This window comes from Ischnura elegans, chromosome 9 (genome assembly GCF_921293095.1).
Source record: "Ischnura elegans chromosome 9, ioIscEleg1.1, whole genome shotgun sequence".
Taxonomy (NCBI): Eukaryota; Metazoa; Arthropoda; class Insecta; order Odonata; family Coenagrionidae; genus Ischnura; species Ischnura elegans.
In genome coordinates, this window is record NC_060254.1 from 102,118,971 (window position 1) to 102,137,901 (window position 18,931).

The 18,931-nt window shown below is 39.7% G+C and overlaps 2 protein-coding genes across 2 annotated transcripts; both read left to right on the top strand.

The window, feature by feature from the left end:
• The first annotated feature begins 1,478 nt into the window (after positions 1–1,478).
• LOC124165004 (cuticle protein 21-like) lies at positions 1,479–3,596 on the top strand. Its single transcript, XM_046542243.1, has 2 exons — positions 1,479–1,490; positions 2,839–3,596. Exons 1-2 carry the CDS (start codon positions 1,479–1,481, stop codon positions 3,586–3,588), a joined length of 762 nt encoding a protein of 253 aa, XP_046398199.1. The 3' UTR covers positions 3,589–3,596.
• A 9,083-nt stretch (positions 3,597–12,679) lies between these two features.
• Positions 12,680–15,213, top strand: LOC124165006 (cuticle protein 18.6-like). Its single transcript, XM_046542244.1, has 2 exons — positions 12,680–12,691; positions 13,877–15,213. Exons 1-2 carry the CDS (start codon positions 12,680–12,682, stop codon positions 14,909–14,911), a joined length of 1,047 nt encoding a protein of 348 aa, XP_046398200.1. The 3' UTR covers positions 14,912–15,213.
• The last annotated feature ends 3,718 nt before the right edge of the window (positions 15,214–18,931 follow it).

Below are 18,931 nucleotides of genomic sequence, written 5' to 3' on the forward strand. Positions count from 1 at the left end.
CGACGCCGGGTTTCTCTCCACCCTTCCTTCCATACCCTTACCTCATGGCGCAAATGACCTCAGCTGTCGGTCACCTCCTCTAAATACCATACCTGAAGTAATCATGTTTAAAACTTACAATTGATTTCGAATTGATAGATGCAAAATTATGACTTGGCATTGAATCCTGGCATCAGAATTGTAATAAGGCTGAATAATTTCACTTAAAACTCACCGTACTGAAATAAATGTACAATTTCCCAGAGAATTTATTTTAATCCAACACAGGATTCCATGATACAACATCATTTTCAGGTTTTGGTACCAATTTCACACTGAAGATGATTATGAAATAAAAATTTCTAGAAATTTTCCACAAATAATTTGAATTCTCTTAATAACCGCCACAAAATCTAAACCGGCCGTAAGAAGGCCCAGAAGTCAATGTGTACCTTTTATTCTTATCCCGACCTTTACCTTTCAATTTCGTAACTAAATGCAATAAAAGAACCAAAAATAAGAGCTCAACGGGAAAACAATGCCAAATTCAGGGTCCACATTAAATACACCATAAAACAAGCAATGAATGCCTAGCAACAATGGCGAAGTGTCTGATTTCTATTAATACTGAGCAAACGTCAATGCTCCGGATATTGGTTTAGTGAACGAAAAATTTGAAATTTTGTCTCCTGGTTCATAAAAGCTTCACGGCTTAGCATGAAAATTTTTGAGGGAAATATTGAAATATCATTCTATATTGGAATTCATTTACAATCCCCTTAATTCCCACTTCGACAGTCCTGGTATTGTTGCCTTCATCAACATAAGAGTACCTTCCCGCCAAACCCGTTCGAGCTCTACAAAGCAATACCCAGGCTATCGAAAGTTAAACGTTCTCTTTCATATCGTCTTTCCATCTCATTAAACTCCTGATAGGAATCCCATTTTCTTATCAATTTATATTTTAAATAACCAGGCAAAATATACACTGAACAGGCAGGTATCATTCAAAGTAACAGAGTAACTTCCTAATACTAAGAATGTGGTCAACGTATCGTTTTTTTTGTTTTGTATCGTTACTGCTTGATCTTTAAAAATTTTGTTCACTTCTTTTGTTTCTTTCTAATTTTAGAAATGCAATTTAAATCGGCATTATCGCTCTATATGCACCATTTAATGTAAAATAAAATTCTGCAAAATGAATATGGGATACTCAGTAGACCACGTTTTCGGCAGTAAAGAGAGGGGAGACCCCCTCAAAAAAAATGGAATGAGATAACAATCAGGGGGAAGAAGCAAAATGAAAACCAAGATGAGCGTCCGATGGGCGTTACCTGGGTGACTGAAGGGTGGGCTGTTGGTAGGATGGGGGAGCACCGGACATACGAAACGAAAGCGATTTTGGCGGCCACGCCGAGTGCCAACGGGTAAGGCTCGCGAATACGTATAAATAGGCGGCCCATCGCCACCAAGGGTCAGTGTTCAAGCTACACACAGCAATGGCATACAAGGTAAGCACGCCTCGGACAACGTGTGTGGATTACCGGCCCAAGCGAATCCCCTCGTGGCTATTGGATACCAGTGCCGTTTGCAAGCTTCAACGTGGACCACTCCACCCGAAATTCACCATTGCGAAGGAGGAATACAGATTCCAAGAAGGACTTTAGTTAACTTCAATGTACCGAGAGCCAAGCCTTTCTCAAATATTAAGCTCATACCATTTTATAAAAGGATTAAAGAGAGATTCAATGATGAACAATAAGGAATCGATCGAAAGGCAGGGAAATAGGCCGCTATTTCAAGTTTTGGGTTCAGTCCCCCGTTGTATTAAAAGAGTCACTTCGTCTTCAGTGGCATCATTTTTCTCAAGTATATCAGAAAGTAAAAATGTACGTTTTGATTCGTATTTTCATTCCGAGATAATTAGGTATACAAAATTCTGAATATCAATAATCAAGTAGCTTCAATAATCGTATTACGTCATGGAGGTGAATTCAGATTAATTCCGACTTTAGACGCTTTAAATGTCATTTTCGGAGGCAGATGGAATAGTATGGGAGACAATGAATAATGATAATCTTGACGCACTTACATTTCGTTATTATGAAGCACGGATACTCTGATCTACTATGATTTGAAACTCTGGTCTAAGCTAAGTAAATTAACCGAATATTAGGTAGTTTAGGATCCGAAGAGAGAGTAACAATCAATAGTATGACATTAAAAGATTAATCCAAAAACGACCTTCGTAACGATTAATAAGAATTAAACACGACAACGAAAATAATTGGACAAAATTTCATAGAAGAAATATAAATACGGATACTTTACATTTAATGTACATCTTTAGGAAGATACAGTTCGGGTAATGATTAATGCATGAAAATTAAGGATAAGAACATAATCTCTAGAGACTTAAGTTTGACATTGTACATCACCAGGGTAAAAGTAGCCGAAGGAATTGATATGCAAGTGGTTTGGCGTGTCATTAAAAAAAGTCCTGAGCTGAAAATTCTCTGAGCCAACATGACAATATAACGGCGGTGTAGGGCGATAGTATCAATATGACGTATTCCAGCTTCGACAATTCTGACTTAGATTCAACTACATCTGGTGATGAATGAGGTTTTCGATAGTATGATATTGTACTACCTCTATCATAGGATTGCTTCACGGTAATCTCATTTATATCCCATGCCAGTTCCATTACTCCCATGATTCTCAAAATAATTTTCGACTAGTCCTGGAAGTTCTTCACATCTTCCTTGCTCCTAACTATTTCTTCAAATATTCCCAAAAATGTATTTTCCCCACATTGAACTCGCCAATGATTTCTTACTCTATTATTCTTAACCGCAGTTCGTCATCCTCGCCGCCCTCGTGGCCGTGGCCCGCGCCGGATACGTCGGCTCCCCCGCTGTGGTTGGATCAACCGTCAGCACCTACGCCGCACCCGCCGCTTACGGCTATGCCGCACCCGCCGCCTACGGATATGCCGCACCCGCCGCCTACGGATATGCCGCACCCGCCTACGCCCGCGCCGCTTACGCCGCACCAGTAGCCGTCGCCCACGCCGCTCCTGTTGCTTACGCCGCACCCGTCGCCAAGGCCGTCGTCGCCGCACCCGTCGCCAGGGCTGTCGCCGTTGACACCGACTTCGACCCCAACCCCCAGTACTCCTACTCCTACGACATCCAGGATGCTCTGACCGGAGACTCCAAGGGACAGACCGAGACCCGCAACGGAGACGTCGTCCAGGGACAGTACAGCCTCATCGAAGCCGACGGAACCCGCCGTGTCGTCGACTACACCGCTGACCCCGTCAACGGATTCAACGCCGTCGTCCACAAGGAGGCCGCCACCGCCGTCGTTAAGGCCGCTCCCGTCGCCGTCAAGACCGTCGCCGCCGCCCCCGCTGTCGCCTACCACGCCGCCCCCGCCGTGGCCGCCTACCACGCTGCCCCCGTGGCTGCCGCCTACCACGCTGCCCCCGTGGCTGCCGCCTACCACGCCGCCCCAGTCGCCGCCTACGCCGCCAGGGCCTACGCCGCCCCCTACGGTTATGCCGGTTACGGAGCCATCGGCTACGGCAAGACCCTCATCCACTAATTATAAACCCTCTCCCTCTCCCCTTATCTATTTCCTCGGATTACATCGCTAATCCTTGTAAATAAATCAATAAACATTTAGTTTATTCTATCCACGCCTTCTCATTTGATTCTATCCTCCTGAAAAACACTGACACAGAATCCTTTAAATCAAAGAAATAATCAACTATTCGAATTCTCATTATAAACCTAGATTATCAGTTTGTACAAGAGAGGAAAACATTAATATAAAAATTCTTCTGTCCGATGCGGTATAGAGAAAGCATGATAATCGTAGTGAAATAATATGTTCAAGTCTACCAGAAGGTATCAGCACCATGTTAAGAAATAGATGAGAAGTAATGAGGGACACTGGTACGGCGTTCAAATGGACGGATTGCTTTCCGCTTCAGAAGTAAATAAAATCCATAATCACACAATCAGGGATAATGGCTGCTAAAAGGATACACGAAACTGGTGAAATTTGCCCTGAGACCCTCGGAATTGGTATTCAGTAAGTATCTGATCGATAAGCAAAGCAAATGCGCCGCTTTCCCCACGACCACGGCTACTGACACGACCTCTTAACCATTTATGAAACTTCTCAAACGTTGTAATCAACTCAAAAGTAAGTAAGTAACCTTGAGCAACACAATGTTTCAGTGTCTTGGAGCAAGAGGAATGTTGAATTTAACACGAAAAATGAATTTCAATGCTTCAAAAGAAATTGACCCATGTCACTTCTAGATACACATCTAACATTAGCAAGGTTAAGGTAATGATAACTTCAACGGATGCATAATTAATATCAAACGCTCGTCACCACGTGCCAATCTTTCATTTCGTGAAATATCTTGTTCAATACACTTTAAAGGTATGTGAAATGGGCCACTCGATTCATATTCCCGTTTACTACATCTTTTGATCTTCCGCAGCAAAATTGTACCAATCGCTTCAATTCCCAATTTCTCAATCGACTGGCTCTAATATACCATCTCTATGAATTTAACTACAATTAGTAATTTTAGATTTTTTACTTCAACGCCTACCTTCAACTTAAAGAGTCAACGATCCCATATCCAAACAGAATGGTATTCGATCATTCATGTGGTCTCCATATTCGAAAATGCGATGATCCCATTGCGGCATTTTAATTTTAATGAAATGATTGAACTTTCGCTTGTGAATGAGGATCCACGGATACTGTAGAAAGACAATTACTTATACCACTTATTTTTTATCAGAGCAAGACCCGGGTTTCAATGAAGTATCATCATCTTCAGGCGCAAATTATGATTTGTTTATCTTGTTATTGTTACCTAGTTCCTTGATGAATTTTAAAACGGACTTCAGAATAGGGGAAAAGGATGGTTAAAGATTTACATTTATAAGAGCACTTTCCTGGCTTTCAATAATTTTTAAAATTTCTAACTGCTCCCAAGAGTCCAGTTCACGGCCAAAAAAATATTATTTTAAAAATTATTGAAAGTCAGGACAGTACTCTTACTCTTACTCTACCCATCCTTTTCCCCTATTCTGGCGTCCGTTTTAAAATTCATCAAGTAACTGGGTAACAATAATAAGATAAACAAATCATAATTTGCGCCTGAAGATGATGATACTTCATTGAAACCCGAGTCGCGCTCTGATAAAAAATAAGTGGTATAAGAAAATTGTCTGATATTCTGGAAAACATATAATGGAATACGGTAGTAAGAATTTTGCAGCTATTCCGTAATTACGGTGGGATTTTCACATCAATTGAGAAAACCTGTTGCACAAAACTCACCCGCATTGATGTGAGCTCGAAACAGAATATGACGCTAAATAATTTCTCCCAATTTGGGAAATTTCTTCACTGAAGCGCAATCACAGTTTTCGAAAAGTGATGGTAGCAATTTTATCCAATTTTTTAAATCCAACCTCGGTGGCAGAGAGGTAAAGTCCTGGCCTGCCAACCAAACCGTCGCGGGTTCGAGTCCCGCGTGGTTAGTTAACCCATATCCAAGGTGTGGGTGTTTGAGAAAGTCCATTTCAGTTGATAATTAAAATCCCCATATGACGTTAAATGTTCTGTTTTAGGGCCGTGAAGAAAAATAGATGGTAAATGATGCTGATGAATTCTTTGCATCACCTATTCGGTAAAGAATCCGCGAGGTTTCAGTGGCACTCTGAGGCTTCAAAAATATTCTCAATTGTTTCATCCTTCGGAACAATCTGTAGCTTAAATATACTTTTCGATGCCACTAAATATTTTCTAAAGACTATTGTGAACAGAACAGCGAAGAAACAACGAGCTATATTCCGCAAAATGAAATTGAGTTGAGAGTCAGTTTTCAACAGATCTTAATCATAATCTGAAATTTGTGAGTCAAAATTTAAACCTAGGAGGCTCGTTAAGTCACTAGAGTAGTTGCGTACAGATAAATGTCTAGTGAGAAGCATTTTGTTTAGACTCAGTATCCCCTATCTAATGAGTCCCTGTCGCAGAATTTATTTTCCGAGGGAATTCTTTTACGGGGATCAAGATAAAATATAACGAAGTGTGTGACCAGTTTACTGCGCGAAATTCATTTTGGGCATAAGGGTAAATAAGACTCATCAAACACTATTATATAGTCGAGAAATAAATAAAGATTAAGGGACAGCAACTTAAAAGTAAGGCACGCTGCAAGTTCAATGCTTCAAGGAATTAGCATTAAAATTAAAACAATGAACCAAGGAAAGACCTCAAAGATTCTTTAATATTTTCTTCACTTTCCCGAAAACAGCACATTTAAGGCCTTAACGTAAGGGAAATCCAACAGATGACAACGATGGACAATCACAGACACCCGTGCGCTTGATATCCCTCTTCAGTGGCCATAATGAGGGGAAAGCAAAAAAACAAAGGAAAAATGGTATACGTCTTCATAATTGCACTGTTCAGAGCTTAAAAAAATATGATTCTAAAAGTATGGAAAGTTTAAGTTTCCTGTGAACCTATTGAGAGGAGAAAAATAAAATCTTTTTGGGCTAACTCTATAATCTCTAGTAATTTTTTCGGCGCATGAAAATCAGAGTAAATAATGCCTTCCGTTCAAGGCCACCTGGTAAACTAAACATTTTGATGAATATTCTGCTAACTTTCAACTGTTCTCAAGTTTAGGCCACAAAAGTAACATGTTCCGCTAAATGCTAGCTAGACATTATAAAACCGGTTTTTTGTCTCACACGTAACAATTTAGAGTTAAAGAGTTAAATTATATCACTTATAGTTAAATTCATCGTTACAAGTAACGAAAGAGAGTAAGCCTTAGGCTAACGAATATCAAACAAAAGTAATAGTGGCGCCAATATTTTATGGTAAATGATAGAAGAAATTTGGATCTCAGACAGTGCGAGCATTATATAGTGTGATTTTTATTTCCTCAAACATTGAAAATTGAGATAAAACATTGAATGGTGGCCACGGCTTTCGAATTAATTATTAGTTAATTTATCACATTACATTTCAAACATATACTCATCTTCTAAACAAACATTTTTGCTGTTACATATATTTGAGATTCTCATAATACGATATCGCTAACTATGGTAAACGAAACGTATCAGTTTAAACCAGTCGCCTGGCGACGTCAAACGGCCTTTACGTCGTCCAAAATAATTGATCATAGATTAAATGAATCATTGACGCAGCTATGAGTTCAAAATTCCAACAAAGAGCTGGTGGACTTTTGGGATTATAGTATGCAATGTAAGTTATTCCTGAAAAAATAAGTCCAGGGATTCCGTTTCCCTAACGAATATCAAACAAAAGTAATAGTGGCGCAAATGTTTTATGATACACTATGGAAGCAATTTGGAATACAGACACTGCGCGAAATATATAGTGTGATTTTTAGTGAGATTCGTATGTGAGATTCGCCACTGAATGGGTGCCACTGCTTTCGAAAATTGGATTTCTATGAGTTTTACAGACCACTTATGAAAAAAATTTAGACAATTTTTACGCGAAATTTTCCATTGCCCAAATCGAAAATTTCGGGCAAATTCCACGATAGTCCTTATAATACATCCACTACAGAAGTAAATAACGAAGGACTTCAGCTAAATAGGCTGAGGTAGCTCTTGACCCTCGCTCAATGACCTTTTTGGGGTGGGAGGATTGAAGATTTTAAAAATCATAATTTAATTGTCATTCCCAACAAGTGTAGCCAACTTATGGCCAAATAGGGAAAATATTTTGTGCACTTTGCCGTATCTGCAACCGTTTACCGACAATATTCACAATACAGATCGCGCTGGTTGATGATTCCGGGCAACCTAGACAGGGTGCGGCGTCGCCGCGCAGCACAGTGGGCTGAAATCGAAAAAAGCTGGACAAAACCTCAAAAACGAATTTTTCTAGTGCAGAATTTGAAACTTTGCACAGTTTTTGCCAAAACATTAGTGATTTTTTTGACGCAAACCGTTTTTCATAGATTATTTTTTAAACAAACTACTTGGCCTCAAATATGAACAAATTTTGCAAAAATTGCCCGCATTGAATTTTTTTCGAAATTCCGCATGTTCAGACTAATACTACACCTTCTGTAATAATTCAACAGAAACAAAAATTTGCAATATTATTATGCGGCTTATTTTCGTCAATTTTTGGCAACTTTCACGACTCAGTTGGGTTATTTGTGGCCGATACGATACAAAATAGCGGACCCTGTTTTTCGCCAAAATTTTGTGTTTATTTTGGATTATAAGAAAAGAATCACCGATTTTCCTCAGGATATTTAAGTTAAAATGACACCATAACTTATCAACAATCCTAGGATTGGTTTGACGCAGCACTCCGCTCAATTCTCCTATTAACTAATCTTTTCACAGTTAAAATGACATCAAGCGTTTTAGAGTGTCATTCCAAAGAAATCAACTACGAGCGTTCACATCAAGCAAAATAAAATCGATGTTTTTGCCGCGCGCACTGTCCCCGGCAACTCCCTGACGTTATGGAATGCGGAGACACGGCGTACTTTACAGTTTGCTACGCATCGTCATATAGTATTTTTTGCGTACATCGTTAGTCTTATGATTTAATTAATACGATACACATTTTTAGCATTTTTTCTCTGTCTCTCCATTAAAATAAAAGATTAGCACTAGATAGGTTGATAGCTGTTGGATATACCGCTCACGTAATTGCATGACTTGGATTCGGTAGAAGTACTGTACCTTCCTCTCCCATGCTGCAGAAGTCCATATCAATCGTTCAACAATAAGAGTTAGTGCATCAGTCCAATCGGAAAGCCTTGGGTATTTCGTTGTAATTATCTGTGCGGTGTTCGAAGCTAATGGAATCGAAGCTTGAAGGTGCTGGCGAAATAAGTCTTCATTGTTCAAATTTGAGGCCAAGTAATTTGTTTAAAAAAGTAACCTATGAAAAACAGTTTGCGTAAAAAAATGCACTAATGTTTTGGCAACAACTGTGCAAAGTTTCAATTTCTGCACTCAAAAAAATCGTTTTTGATGTTTTGCCCACCTTTTTTCGATTTCAGCCCACTGTGCGCCGGGGGACGGACAGTAAGCTGTTCTCGCCTCCTCCATACTCGCCGCATACGGAGCAAAATTAAAAAAAAAAAGTATGCGTCCCCAGTCGAGTATTTAACTAGTACGCGATAAACAAACAATTTCAAAGGAACAAAAACGGCGGAAGAACACACACAATTGCAGCACATTTCCTAGGGTGATCCTCCTTGACTACTAAATCAGAGACCATTACAGCAACATAAACTTTACGGAAGGTTGTAGTGATTCATCGGAGTTGTCTAAGGGAGGCTTTTCAAGGATGATCAAATGCATACGGATAGCTTTGGATTTGATCAGTTTTCCTGAAATTTTCACTGTCTTTAAAATTTATTAGCATTTTAAGATCAACTGTGGGCAAAAGAAAGAGCTTTCTAATCGTTGTGGCTTGCTAATAAAATGGCAAACGCAATGAATGTACATTTGAATAAAGACCATCCAAATCACATCATAAGCAGTATAAATGGAGAAACAGTTCCGTTTATGTTCCGGGTAGCAAGTATATTTACAGATGGGCAAGGTACCGCTCTAGGATGACTTTAAATCATCAAAATCATTACATTTCCTTCCATTTGGTAATACCGACTGTATTTTTTGTCACTACGTAGGTTTCCGCGGTGTTCAGGTTCCAATTTCTCCATGTTTCCGGTGCAAACGCGTGGGTTTGTTGGTGATGACCAAGGTGGTACTTCTATCACCTTGGGTGATGACAACATCTTCTCCTGAAGACGCTGGCAGCAGTGCCAGCGAAACTGTTGTCATCACCAACAAACCCACGCGGTTGTACCGGAAACGAGGAGAAATTTGAGTATTTTTTTCTTTTATTTTTCGAAAAAAAAGCTTCATTACAACACTTATTCGACAAAGTTGTTTTCTTGAACTACATGTATATTTATTTTGATTAACCGTACGTGTCCATCCTAGAGCGTGTTAAAAGAGTTTTTTTGTATCTCTCCAATATCTTACTCAAACTACCCCCTAAAACAGGAATTTGAATACGAGAGTTTCAATAATTAAATTGGGCTTATACGATAAAAGCAAAATGAATGCTAAAGAAGGTAATCTTGAAATAAAGACTTACATCCAAGGAGTTTACTATGATTTAAAGCAGGGTAATTTTTAATAAATACCAGGAGCATCGAACACTCGCAGTGCTGCAAACCAGGTGAAAAATTTGGAAGCACCATATTCCATCCTTCATCCACAATAGCATGGCTCTGCTCAGCGATATCCACACGTGGAACACGTGACATAGAGGAAACAAATTTCTGGTTGCAATCCATAGGTCCTCGCGTATGGCGGGATCATTCATATGCACCTTTGCCCGCGATTTTAATGCCCCGTCGGATGACCAGAGACGTGACTGGTCAAGGATGAAGGTGATCCGACAGTTGGCAAAAAAATACAATGTGGCCTAGCTACATAATAATTTAAATTATCTATCACCGTATCAAGTTTTTTACTGATGACTGTATTCCTTCATTTCCGTATCTATAACCTTGTAAAGAGAGCCCTGGTTCAGAGGAAGAGGGGGCCGGATTGTGGCCTCATCTGGACCAAGCAAAAGAAATAAATCAAATAAAATCAAATGCAAAAAATAATAAATCCTTGATTTTGATACAAAAACCCTTTTTAGCAATCCCAGCAAGAAAACATGGAATTCTACGCCGAGGTGAATATAAAATAAAAATTAACATAAAATAAAGGACCCTGATTTCGATGCAAATGAGTAATGTGTGAAAACTCAATGTAAGAAAAGAAAGGCCATACGATTTCGGATCACGTCCACAGTTGCAAATTGAAATCTGTTAATTGCCGAATAATTCCTGCCCCAGGAATTATTTTTTTCGGCTTCTTTTATGATAAGCTTCCTTCATTTCGAAATTTAACGCATCGATGAATATTTGATACGCATAAGGTTCTGAAAAAATATACATGGAATTCGTCTCCACCCATTTTCTGCACTTGCAGACGATTGATTTTTCTGGCCCGCATTCCAAATGAAAATCTTTATCCATCCGAAGTAGAACTTGCGCACAGTCATTAACTTAAATAGTTTACGTAAGCGAAACACCTATGCCAAGAACCAAGAGTAATTGAAATGTGTTTAATAATAATCAACGAAAAAAATGTTGGCATTTGAAACCGAAGTACATATTGGGATTCCCCGATGGAAATGACGACAACAGTTAGCATGCATTTGAACATAAAATGCTCTGTATTACAAGTGACACGATATACGACATCATACGGTCAGCTCGATGTAACAAATTCCACAACAGGGCCATAAGAAGAAATCATTTCTTGCGAGGTATCAGCAAGCAATGATGGACATAGCGGCCATTGAATACATAATAACTAAATCATGATGCCATAACACGAGATAGTCATATCACGACAACAACTTTAGCAACACACCAAAAGATGTTCTGGTTGTACTCAAATACCGATGCGAAAGGCTTAGTGGGAATGAATTTATGTTTTTCTAAGACTAAAATTAATTTTTCCTTAACCTCACCCAAAAAAATAATATAAATAACGACAATCACAAATAACTACGACTATTAAATTACTTTTATTGGTTGGTTATCACTGCTTCATTTCACTATAGCCGAAAATCTTTGAATGGAGGGACCTGCCGACGGGCAGAACTCGAGATGATGATGGCATGAATAATGATTCATTTCTATCATAATTCATCTAGAATTATATTAAGTTTTTAATGGTTGTTTAGGATTGATGTGCCATTTTAGAATCTTGACCACGATTTTGGAGATATTCTACATTACAAGCTGGCTGAAACGGAGAGCCTATTATTATCGAAAGCCATTCATCGCAGTAGTTCATCGGGAAAGCATTAAACCTTTCTGTGCAAATACAATATAAATAGCTATTATACAATGTATTTTGCCAATTAAATCCACCATTGTCTAGATACAAGCTTTCAAGTTTAATAAAAATTCCTGTAGAACGGTAGCATGCATTTATATTGGTATATGTAACAAAGTAAGTACCTACCAGCTGACGCATTGAATTATTTGTATGGGATAAAAAATTGTACAATCTTTCAACACGAGTCCACGCAACTGCCTCTACGTTATTTTCGCGTTCAAAGTGACTGGTGTTCCTACCGAAGCTAACATTGAAGAATGATAAGCAAGGGTGACGCTAAACGAAACTCGACACGGAAGCAGGTTTGAAAAGTTACATAAAACTGGGACCACCAAAATTCGTGGGCAAGACAGGAATAAAAAAAACGGGAGCAGAAAAAAAGTCAGAACGAGGGGTTGAAGGTAAGGAATGTGACACACAAAAAGCGACAAGGGGGTTCAGTGGACAGCGAATAAAAAAAGTGGAAATATTCTTGCGGAGCGGGCGTTGTTTGAATCGGCAGGAGTGATGTGCAATTCGACGGAGAGGTGGGAGGGTCGGAGGTACCGGACGAGAAACGAAAGTTTTTCGGTCGGACGAGGTATAACAGTGAAAATGGATGCGTATAAATATGGGGCACCTTGCCGATACTGGTCAGTGTGAAGTTTGGTGTCGACTACACAGCAATGGCATACAAGGTAAGAGCCAAGGAAAGGATATCGAACTCAAAAATCCAAACATATTAGCAGGTTATTCGGACCACACAACTATTAACTCGGAGGACGTCCAGATTTAAGAGTAAAGAATTATTTCTTCTCAAAAGCTAACATCAAATACCGGGAGTATAGCAACATTTCCTAACTTACGACAACAAGATGGAGGATGTGCCATTTGCATATGCTCTAATTACTAACTAATATCAATATGATTCATTAAAGCAACTGTAAGTTTTCACAAAAAGCTTTCCAGTACTATATATCTGCCAGAATATTGGGAATTTAAAGACACATATTCCAGAAGGTACTTCCGAAATAACCACAACAAAAGTTTCTTGGCCATGAAAGTTGCTCATATTTAATTATGAAGACCACGTGAAATTATGGGCAGCGATTATTCAAGAGCAAATTTCACAAATATTTCCATAACTTATTAAAATTAGTTCAAAAATATATCATCAACAATGTATCAAAAATTAGTCCAGATTGAAATTATTCCATAATAAGTAGTAACCATGATCAAAAGGGGTTATACCAGATCGATAATTAAGGGCATCGTAGGAAAGAGCGAATCCTAGAGTTGAAACTCCTATTGGAAAAAAAACTAATCATGCATGTAATTAAGTCTGACGATCCTGTCTTATATTGACATTCCTACGATCTATATCGATATCAAGAGGACTAGAATCATTCAGATATTTTAAGGCCTGATTAAACCGCACATTAAACCGCACGAGTAAATTTGTATATGTAATAAGGCGTGAATAAACACGAAAATACACCGTGTAACCACCCAGCCTGTTCGAATGCACGTTCAGTAAATAGAACCCGTTCTAATAGGGTTCATAATTTCGTACGCTTTCAATTTCGGTCCACAAAAATCACTCATGCAAATAGATTTCACTCGAACGTTTTAATTTTCCTGGAAACAGACCTTTAAAAGTCCAAAGACGGGTTTGATAATTGAATCGTTGGGTGCTTTCGGGAAACAGCAACAACACAATACAAACATTACTCCCCACATATATTTATCAGCAAATGAGTTACATATCAAACCACTACATCCCCATCACCATCACTAATTAATATTTCATCTGTGCCAACATATGATGAACGAATTTATTCGAAAAGTGTCATAACACACAATTTCTCCTTTCCTCATCGCAGTTCGTTATCCTCGCCGCCATTGCGGCGGTGGCCCGCGCGGGACTGGTCAGCAACCCTGCAGTGGTTGGAACAACAGTCAGCACCTACGCCGCACCCGCCGCTTACGGATATGCCGCACCCGCCTACGCCCGTGCCGCTTATGCTGCACCCGCTTACGGATACGCGCGTGCCGCATACGCCGCACCCGCCTATGCCCGTGCTGCTTACACCACTCCTGCCTACGGATATGCCGCACCCGCCTACGCCCGTGCTGCTTATACCACTCCCGCCTACGGTTATGCCGCGCCCGCCTACGCCCGTGCTGCTTACGCCGCACCCGCTTACGGATACGCCCGTGCCGCTATCGCCGCACCAGCTTACGGCTACGCCGCACCATCCTACGCCCGTGCTGGATACGCTGCATCTTACGGATACGCCGCACCCGCCTACGCCCGCGCCGCGTACGCCGCACCTGTTGCCACCATCGCTCACGCTGCACCCGTCTCCTACGCCGCACCCATCGCCAAGGCCGTCGTCGCCGCACCCGTTGCCAAGGCTGTCGCCGTTGACACCGACTTCGACCCTCATCCCCAGTACTCCTACTCCTATGACATCCAGGATGCTCTGACCGGAGACTCCAAGAGCCAGCACGAGAGCCGTGACGGAGACGTCGTCCAGGGACAGTACAGCCTCATCGAATCTGACGGCACCCGCCGTACCGTCGACTACACCGCTGACCCCGTCAACGGATTCAACGCAGTCGTCCACAAGGAGCCCGCTGTCGTCAAGGCCGCCGTTGCCGCACCCGTCGCCGTCAAGACTGTTGCCGCTCCCGTCGCTTACCACGCCGCACCCGCCGTGGCTGCCTACCACGCCGCACCTGCCGTGGCTGCCTACCACGCTCCCGCTGTCGCCTCATACGCCGCCCCCGCTGTCGCCTCATACGCCGCCCCCGCTGTCGCTTACGGTGCCAGGGCCTACGCTTCCCCCTACGGCTATGCCGGATACGGTGCTTATGGTGCTTATGGCGCCTACGGCAAGACCCTTCTCCACTAAATCAACCACTCCTATTTATTTCCCATCCCTAATACCTACCCGTTTGGATTAATTTGTTAATCCATGTAAATAAGAAATAAACGATCGCTTCGGTCTATTATTAAACCGGCTTTCTTCTTATTTTTTTAATAAGTACCATAAGCAATGAAAGAGCGGCGCCTCTGGCAACCATTCCCCTGCGGTGACTGTTTACAGCGCCACACCTGCCTTTCACTACCAGGGCATACGCTTCCTCATATGGCTATCTGAGATACGGGGTTTATAGTTGAGGCAGAACCCGCCTCCACGAATTTCCCCATTACTACCAACAAATTAATTCCTTCAAATGGCAAATTTGATCCTTGTTAATACTTGATGAATAAAAATTTACGTCTATTGAACACCTGCGTCTTTATTTATCATTAAAGCTATCATGTGTCAACCCAGTATATGCGTAACCCATAAGGCGGCTTCCCGAAGGAGGTGAGATTAGCAATTACTCCTAACGCAGAGAATTCTAAAATCAAGGTTTGGTTATTTATTACCTAAATCATAGTAATCAACGTCATACGGAAGTCATGGCACTAATGTGGCAAAAAATACTAAAAAATAAAAGGGAAATAATTTATTGTTTTTAAAGCAAAGAAATTAAGTAATATAGATTTTGTAATTAATAGGGACTATGCTTGCACCAAGGCTATACTAACACGTTCAATTACGGCGAGTATTGAAGACACAGGTTTATTGTAAAAATTCTCACAAGCCCTTAATGGAAAAAGGTAACATATAAAAAAATTAATACATAAAATAAGGTAAATTGATAAATACATGAAGCCTTCAGCATTTAATGAAGTGTTGTCTACGTTCATTATCCAAGTACAATTAGCATTGCCAATAATCACTGAGTTACACCTTGGCTAGCTCATGTTGCATGAAAATTTTAAGAGAACTATAAAATATAAGCATAAATAATTGGCCCCAATGATGCTGTTATATTTTAGCCACTTTTATTAAATATGAAGACGGCTTTTTTGAGATATTTACTCTTTTGACTGCGCAAAAAATTCATTTTTCATTCTTCATAGTCATGCTAAACACAAAACCAACAATATTACATGTTTAAAAAAATACGTCGCCTGTAAAAATTTTAAGTACATCATATTATTTGTGTTTCTTATAGCACTTTTCTCAGACGCAAAATATGTCAAAAGCTACACAGTTTTTTATATTTTGAATAATTGTGAAATTCGAAAATGAAAAGGAGACTTCGTTTCTTTCATTTTCGTGTATTAATTTCCACAAAGTTGAGCCGAAAACCATTGAATGAATTGTGAAATTCCTATTTCTCTTCACATTCAACTGTTTTCGCACTAGAAGGTGAAAATTGGTAATAAATTAACTACAAAAAAAGATTTGTTTTCAAAATTTTAGTCTTATTATCGTCCAAATTACACTTTTTTCAAATTTACTATTTTACCCTTGCTCCACAGATTAGCATTTTCCAAAGTTTATTTCTTTATGGATTTCAAAAAATAACTATTAAAATTAAAAGTGGCAAATATATATATCATTTACATAGGTCAACTACAAATAGCTTTTCATAAGAGTCCACGATGGTGACCCCGGAACTCCAGCATGAACTTCCACGGAAAGATACAACATATTTCTATCACAAAGACTGTAACTTTATCTTCCCCACATACGAAATAACCTCCACACTAACGATGTTATAGTTTCTTTTAAGCCTGATATGATTAGTACTTCATCGCGAAGCCCATCATCAACGATAGATTGATGCGGTGTGCTCACTAAGATGAGTTTTCAGTGCGGAAGTTTACACAAGGCAAAGACGTTCAGACGAAGTAAAATTCTATTGAAATGGCACATTTGGAGCAACAAACATCAAAATACAGCTTTATCTGACAAGAAGGACAATACTACGTACGTGCGTCTTTTAACTGCCTTCACAGATCAGTCAAATTCTGCAAAGTCATTCCTTTCAACGAAGCAAGTGACATTTACATCTGGTGCGGATTGATACAGATAAGAAACTTGGAAATTAGCAAACATGAGCAAAAAATTGGAGCAGTCTAATGCAATTGAGGAACAGCCATTGGACGCATAATTGACAGGGGACAAATAAGGGAAAATTCGCTGATACAGTTGATCAAAGAAAGACGAATTTTCCGGAATATAAACAGGAAGATAATTAAAAGGGAAAATGGTAAGAAAACAGAAGACGCGAAAGAGTGGGATTATCCTTGATGGGATCGATGAAAGAACGGCCATACTTGGTTGGGAGGAATATAAAAACGAATATACAACTAGGAGGCTATCGCAAGTTTGAAGCTGACATTTTACCCGACCGCAGTGAACTATAAGGTAAGAATATCCCAGCAAGACAAATGTATTGCGCCATAGAAGTTCATAGACAATGCAATAATACTCTTCGCTATGTGCGGATACTAAGTGCTCAGTGAGCTAAAGTATAAGTTCCGTTCATGGCTTGTAATTCAAGGATATGCAATATCTTATCCGTAGAGAAATGCATTTATTTCCAAACATTTTGTCCAGAATTATGGTTAACATGCGTTTTCCTCTGACTCACGTCTTATTTATATGTTAACTGTCTTTCGAGGAATGTCAGGGTTTATGACTATTACAACGAAGTCTTAAAATGGATTGTCATGTCGCTTGCACAGTTAGTTGAATGACATGAACGGTATTAAAATTTTATACATTTACCTGGCCAACAGTGAATGCGAAACAGTGATTAAAGGCCATATTAAAAAATAATTTATATTAAAACTGAAAAAAATCGGAATATTTACAAAATAAAACAGCACTAATGAAGTTTACACAAATAGTTTTGCAATAGTAGGTGTTTAAATCATTGGTGAAGTCATTTGGAGTCAAAGTTTTTATAATAATAACATAATAAAGTATGCATAAATTTACTTGTATATTAGTGCTTATGGCGTCGTGAAAATGAATGTGGTAGTGTACATTCAAATTGTTCAATGCGTGAGATGAAAATTGTAGGAGTCGGCATGAAAAAACAATGGAGCCCTGGGCAATAAAATCAACAGTAATCCAACACGTCTTCCAGCTTCCATAATTTAACAGCTATATGAAATGATCGATGAGTTTTCCGTTGGTATGATATTGTATTATCGCTTTAATGCGATTGCTTCACTGTAGTCTCATTTATATCCCATGGCAGTGTCATTGCTCCCATGATTCTTATACTCAAAATTCTCTTCAACCCTTCCTGGAAGTTCACAGCTTCCTTACTCCGCATTATTACTTCAAGCATTCCCAAAAATAAATTTTCCCCTCAGTGAATACGCCAATGATTCTTCGAAGTCCTATACAGCTAACAGGGATGTCGACTTAGAAAAAATATTAGGGGGGCCCAAACCTGGGATCTTACCCGGGAAATTTTATAAGTAGTGAGTTTAAAGTTTTTTAAGCATTTTAAAAGAGTCATATGATCAACATTAGAACCCTGATAACTCGAATCTCGATATCTGGACACTCCGGGGAAAATCGACAAGCCTGACCCATTTTTTCCTAACGCCCATAACCAATTTTTGAGGGGGCTCGGGCCCCTCTAGCTCTATATTTCCCCCATCCATCATAAAATTCACATATTTGCCATCATTTACTCCTATAAATTTCGTTTTCCTAGCATTTACTTTCATTCCTTCCTCTAATATTTTTATCATTCCTTGAATAACCCAGTTGTCATCGGCAAGGATCACTATGGCATCGAGAAGCCTAATACGTTTTATCTCTCGTCATCCAATCCCCATCACGTTTTCACTTTTCACGGTTTTACTCACCCTCTCCTCAATGTACCTTGTAAATCGAGTGTGTCAAAGGCAGCAGTCCTGCCTAACTCCCCTGCCCATGTCCATCCATTCTGTCAACATTTGCATTAACTTTCATAGCCACCATCTGGGTTTTGTACACTTCCCTAATCAACTCGCAAAGCTTTCACTACATTTATTATTCTTCAACACAGATCGTCATTATCGC